General features: G+C 33.5%; 1 protein-coding gene across 13 annotated transcripts in view; it reads right to left on the bottom strand.

Moving 5' to 3' along the window:
• cnn (phosphodiesterase 4D interacting protein centrosomin) overlaps window positions 1-6,845 on the bottom strand; it is a 94,589-nt gene that overhangs the window by 3,353 nt on the left and 84,391 nt on the right. For 11 of the 13 annotated variants that reach the window (XM_074123906.1, XM_074123903.1, XM_074123904.1 and 8 more), the window contains 3 exons: window positions 5,370-5,603; window positions 1,120-1,323; window positions 390-531 (listed from right to left, as the gene is read on the bottom strand). In XM_074123906.1, coding sequence (XP_073980007.1) covers window positions 390-531; window positions 1,120-1,323; window positions 5,370-5,603 — 580 coding nt within the window. The remainder of the gene's footprint in view (window positions 1-389; window positions 532-1,119; window positions 1,324-5,369; window positions 5,604-6,845) is intronic. The other 2 variants (XM_074123908.1, XM_074123912.1) reach the window with 2 other exon arrangements.

The raw sequence follows: 6,845 nt of genomic DNA, 5'->3' as shown, positions 1-6,845 counted from the left end.
TAGCCGTTTTTATGGTGGAAAACGCGAATACCGACGGAAAAGGTAAACATGCAAATATCTTGGACACTATTAAGAATCAGGCCAGAGTGAGTAGAATACTTTTTGTTGCTTGTGAGCTGCTGAATCACTTCTCGAAGTTTCGACCTCTGCTTCGAGTAAACCTCTGATTATTCTAATTATTAGGTTTAACTGAGACCTTGCGACCTGAAGGCAAGTGAGATTGCTATACTTTTGAGGGAGGCGAGTTCTGCCTTATTATTTATTTTATTTTACTTACTTATTATTTTATTTTATTTGTTATTCCTTATTATTATTCCATTGAACTGAAATGGTTCTACATTAATGTGGAGAGCGAAATAAAACAGGAAGTATAATAAATATATACTGACCAACATGTGAGAATTTAGGGGAAGATGGAGTTAGGGCATCAAGACTAGAGAGTCTGCCTTGGTCACTTTCGATGCCAAGATCTGGAGATACATTGTTGTTACTTCTGCCACACACCGCTAACCACAAGTTCCCGTTGCTACCCTGAATTAAAAAATAATAAATAAAAATTAATTTCCAGTGTAGACAAATTAGCAAAGTTTCAATTAATTACGAAATTTACAAATGATGTCAAAAAAAGCTTGCGTATTCCGCATAGTCCTTATGCCGAGGTTCTGTCGAACGTTTTATTATGTAGAACAATGATAGTTCTACAGTTATGATGATGCAGCTTAAAATTTGACTCCACAAATTTTACAATACCCTGAAGAAGATAATATATTTACCGAACCTTTGTAATGAAGAAACAAAATTTGTGTTTAAATTTAATGAACCACCTCAATATTCCAAAATCATGTAGAACAATTTTTAAGAAAAAATTCCCAACTCTTGAAAGTACTATATATGTTACTAACTACAACTATGTACTATTAAAATTATAAAACTATTAACTAAAACTAAAACTATTAAACTAAGGATTTAAGATTGGCGAGGAATCCTTAGTTTAATAATTTACGGTCACGAAGCCTATATACAGGTATTCATAAAACTATTAAAATAATATCAGCTTTAGGTAGGACTATCATCGATAAAATCAAGGTATAACTGACAAAATGTGAAAACACAAATTACTTGATGTTCAGGATCAGATGTATAATCCGAAGTCGGGTTACTCTGTTGCCTGCTTAAAAGAAAGGGCGGTGATTTGGATCTAGATGGAAACTGCAGTTCATTGTCAGAAGTGTGATGCAAGTTTAGGCTGCCGATCTTCCTCTCCAGCTCCTTGTTTGCCGCCTCTAGTTCCGCCACTCTTCTTTCGAGTTCGGTCCTTACCTCCTGTTAAAGCACTCACTATAAATACTCCTAAAGCAGCTTTTTCTTAGAAATCAAACATTAAAGGTCTAGAATTAAAAGAAAAAAATAGAGAAATTGCTCATACTACTTTACTTTATTTCTCGAGATACTAACTTACATAAAAACATAACCCCAATTAACCCTTTCAAAACATTTTGCGAGCATCACACTTAATTGGCTTTTTAAAAGAAGGCCAAACCCTCCCTCTACAGGATTGCTCTCAATCCAATTTTCTTAGAAAAATTGTTGAAATTAAACTTTTTGATTTAAGAATACAAAAGTGTACACACAAGAAGTGAAGAGAAATTATCATTGATTTTATCCGATCCCGCTCGTGTTTTTTTTTTCTGACCGGTTGAGAATTTTCATTCATCATTAGACATAGATTCAGCAGTCTGATGTAAAGAATTTGACTTCCATTGTAATGTGGACATCTTAAAAGTATAAATATTCAGTTATATCACGGTATCAGTTATATCACAGTTATAAGTACAAAGCTATATCACAAAACCGCTCCAAAATGCTTAATACAGGAAAATCAATGCATGAAACATCTAAAGCGTGAAGCATGATTATTACCAACTTTCGATTATTATTAGGCGCTACGTACGGACTGGAAAAAACAAGTCTAATTTACAAATTGAAAGCTAACACTGTCAAAAAATATACATATAAGAGACCTCATAGTACATTAAAAAAGGAAATAAGTACCAACAATCTTATGGCACAAAACTAATAAAGTACACCACAGAATTTCTCTTACACAGGACAGAAAACAACTTCATTTTTTTACATGGCACAGAAAAATCATTAAACTTTCGATTTCCAAAAAACAAAGATATTAAAATCAGACAAACGCACAAAAAAGTTAAGTACTAGAAATGATTCACACATCAAAGACAGATTATATTTTTAATTTTATAACAGATAGTAAAAAAATCTAATTACACAAGTAATTTTAGATGAAAGCTATGATAGGTTTCTGAACTCTGACTGGTTTATAGGAAATTTGGACGTGCATAATGTTAACCTTTTAATACAGAAGTAGTGGCGTATGATAAAGGTCTATATGCCAATACAGATAGTAACATATACGCCAATTTTCACAAAAGGCATCCTGTGACAACTGACCACACTCAGTGACTAAACAGTCAGGACAGAAAGTACATCAATTTTATATACTATTTTGTATACCAAATCATAATGTATATGTACATTGTCAAAAATATGTTCCACAGCGATGAAGATGATCTAGTCCCTAGCCCTAGGTCCAAAGCTTGGTGAAAATAAAATTATGACTGATATTAGCAATAATGTTTCTTCCTTTTGTATTAATGAATTAGTCATCAAAAAGAAGGGGGACAATACTTTAAAATAATCAGAAAGTTCCCAACAGATTTGCAATTCGTCAAATTATCTCTAGAAGGTTCTCTAACTGACCCTTTTTCCTCTTTATTCACTTTCTACCTATTTCTAAGTGTATTTCAAGCTAGCACTACGCCAGCACTCTCCTTAATTTCAGCACAAAATTAAATATTATTACTCGCTTTTAATTCTAGAAAGGGAAAGTACTGCAATCGTATCAAATTATGGAAATCAAGTTTTCATCGGAGGTCCGATTTCGTGTCGTAGGCCCGACATGATTATCTCCAAGATAAAAAAAAAAATCCTTTGACGATTCTCTAATTCAGACGATAAGATTCTTAAAAGAGCGGTAAAGGACAGGAAACTTATATCTTTCCAAATCTGGCTGGAGGCTACACATTTCATAAACATTATACAGGTATTAAGAGTTTACATTATATACTTATGTAGCACAATTGGGACTTAACCATCAAATTTGAACTTTCTGCTATTTTGTAACACACACTACTTTGTAAAAAGCAATTCAGATATAAAATTACAAAAAAAAAAATGTATGAAGGAATCCAACAGATTATTTAAGGCAAATTGTTGGAAGACCGCTGTGTTAAATAATTGATTTGAATTTAATGAAAATAATAATTTACCAACATTTGAAATATCTTGTGGCTCCAGCAATATCAATTTGAGCTAGTAAATGAGAAAACGTTATTTTTGTTATGGAGTAGGTGTTGGTATAGTGGTAAGGAAGCGTGGCTTGGTAAGTTGGAGATCCCCAGTTCGAATCCCCATGTACTTTTTATTAATGGAAAAAATGCCGAGCGGGTTAGAGGCGAGACCTGCGACGCTAATATGTATTGTGGTACTGGGTTCGATTCCCGGTCTTAGGCCTTGGATTTTATTTGATGGTTAATAAAAGAAATTTACAGTAAAGTATGTTTGCTAGTCGCCCCCGTCCACGACACCTAATTGGTAACTGGACGTTAAGCCCCGCCTGAAAAAATAGGCGATTACTTTTTTAATGGAAAAAATGTTAATAAAAGAATGTACTTCCGCACCCGACCACGACACCTAATTGGTACTTGGACGTTTTCCGCCTGAAAAAAAAGGTAATTATGTACTTTACGTTTTTTTTGTGTTATGAACCAACTTCTCAGATAAAGTCGCCCGATCTCCAGTACCTTTACTTTGAAATTTACAAAACTAATGAAATAAAGAATCCTGGGAGTTGTTTATAATCCTTTCAAAAAGTGTCTCCTGACTTTAGCAACTTCAGAGAATTACAGACAGGGCAATTAATAATTAATTAAGAGCAACCATCAATATAAAAACAAACATGCTCGATTGGAAATTCTCTTAAATCAAATACTATACAGGTGTTACTTCTAATAAAAAACAAAACAAAAACAAATTAGTTGAAAAGGTGGGTAATTATTTTAATAAAATTGAAGAATGAGGAAATTAATTGGTAAGAAAGAGTCAACCATTTCGTGAAAATGCTGAGTGGTGTACCAAGAACTAAAGCAATGCCTTCTTTATAATTAAGAAAAACTTCTGACATGGCAATTCTTGTAACATTTTTTATGTCCACTTAGAATAGAGTGTATTTAAAATCTCTTAAGGTTACTGGGATCATTTAATGTCACTGGTCAGCATGAAGAATTCCAACAATTTAATGAAAACCAAAATTACATAATTATCTTGTTCGGAAACACATCAAACCGTTAGAATCGTGAAGAATTATTCCCTCCAATCTACTTAGTAATGTAAGGCAGAAAGTAAATTAAAAAATATTTGGATGGACCATAAAGATGGACCGCTTAATCATCTCAATCAAAATAGTAAAATATGTAGCGTAATTTAATTCTGCAACATTTAGATAGTTTAGTGGTTCAACTTGCCCGCATTTTTTGGATTTGATATTAAGCATAGTGAAGAAAGCAAAGTAAGAGTAATTTTCATGCAATGTGAAAATGTTCCTTAAATTGCCAGCCTATTTATAGTTCAGACAGAAATTTATTCACACCTAAATGCTAAAATTTATTTAAATGGATTTGGGAAGCTGATGAAGTGTGGCCAAGACGTCTTCCAGGGGTCAAAACCAGTCCGCCCTCATAGCTCCCCTACCACGCACACTGCCGCAGAAATCCTAGAATCTGGGACAGTGCTAGGTAGAACATAATCTCCATTAGCACAAGGTAAACTCCCAAGCTACTGAACTTCTTGAGAATGGTGGTGTTGCAGTCGTCATTTAGTTTAGTTCATACGGTTGTCATAGATTCCAACATTTTCTTACTGAAGGAAAGGGTAATATTATTTCTTATTCAGGTACTTTCTAAGTCTAGTAAACTATCACTTTTTAGAACTAAGTTGCCGTCTTCACTTCAAGTCTCTCAACTCTTCCAACCTCTTTTTAAACTAAATCTCGCTAGATGTCTAGGTAAAGGGACTTACCGCGTTTAAAGGTATACAGGTAGTTCCCAAGAAGAGAGAGAGTCAGAGATGTTTGGCTCTACCCAGTTCACACAATAAAACCCAAGAAACACTCTACAGAATGAATAAAAAAGCCATGCATGAAATTTTATTTTTTTATTAGAAAAAATAATTTAATTATATGTATTCCGCATGCATGATACAAATGTGTATTTAAAATTAGTTTGCCGGACATGCGCAATGTCATCTCTGCGTCGTAGTTCGGCCTGTAGACGTAGCCTATCGTTGGCTAGCCGTGTCCGGTCTAGTACAGCCTCTGAAGTGGTGAGAGCGGCTGCATCTAAACGTCTTCGCAGTTCTGCTTCCCTTTCGGCGATTGTGCCTTCGGCGTCCTCTAATCTCCGCCTCCACCATCGTTCTAATGTCTGCACCATTCCATGTAATACCAACACACAAAACAATATCCCCTACTTACATATACTCTGTATTTCTCTATCTACAATTCCTTACTTTGGACTAAATGATTTTTCTTCATTTAAGTTAATTAACATTCAAAACGGAGTAAAATTAAAGTGCAAAATAAAACAATAATGTAAAAACAATAGTTTACAGATCAAAACTGCTAAAATAGCTAACGTAAAAAAACCTCAAGGATGACGAGGATAGCCAAGGGGCGTAGCCCTTTTTCAAGTTCTACTGTTGGGTCATAATTTACATATCTCTAAGTTAAAACAAAAATTTCATTGGAAGTTTTCTGATTTAAATAAAATAAAGTTGAAAAAGCAAAAAATGCTAGGGCTGTCAGTTTTTGTAAGGCAGGGAGAGTGGTTAGGTATTTAGTTTTAGATCAGTTACGATTTCCCTCCTATTCATAAATATAAACAGTTCCTCAAATGTGCATAGTCATTACAAAACTTTTAGAACAGATATTACATATAATACATATGTTTATGGATAATACATATCTTTCAACTGCTGCGATATTTAGGAAATTACAAATTACAAACAAATAATTAAATAATAACAATGCGCCAAAAAAAAAAAAAAAAAATGTTCAACTGCACTGCTGCCACCCCCAGTGAACTAAGAACTGAAAACAAATAATAAAAAAAAATTCATTCAGTCCATTAGATATTGTTCAGCCTTCCACTCGTGATTCAGAAATTCGTCCAAATCGAAGAAGCACTTCACAAGTAAAAACTTGCTGAATGTTTTATTAAATTTTCCATACTGAAGATTTCTAATTTCATATAAAATATATTTGGCCAACAGTAAATTTGGGCTCAAATTTGATTTTGTCAATCTAAGACAGGGATTTAAATAATTTTTATTCCGAGTATTATGAGTATTGCCTTGATTTTAATTCTTTGTTTGTGTTCACTTTTTCTTTCAGAGCATGCTGATAAATAAATATTGATGCCACATAATATTCAATTCCGAAAACAATGATCTGGTCTCGAAATCTTCGATTCAGCATCACTTTAACTTTAATAAATAGCATTTGCTACCTAAATACTATTTTTGAATCAGCTGCAACTACCTACAGCTCATTACCGAAGGCCTCTCTAGTCTATTGTTTATTCTATAGTAATAAGCTATTCCAATAACCGGATTTTAATACACAAAGAGGAACTTCCTCTCTTAATTTTCTCACAAGGTAAATTACAAGTTAGAGAGTACCAGCTAATTCATGTTATGTTTCCTACAAC

Source organism: Rhodnius prolixus, unplaced genomic scaffold (genome assembly GCF_049639745.1).
Source record: "Rhodnius prolixus isolate KJV_2025 unplaced genomic scaffold, Rpr scaffold_38, whole genome shotgun sequence".
NCBI lineage: Eukaryota > Metazoa > Arthropoda > Insecta > Hemiptera > Reduviidae > Rhodnius > Rhodnius prolixus.
This window is presented reverse-complemented; position numbering and strand designations above follow the sequence as displayed.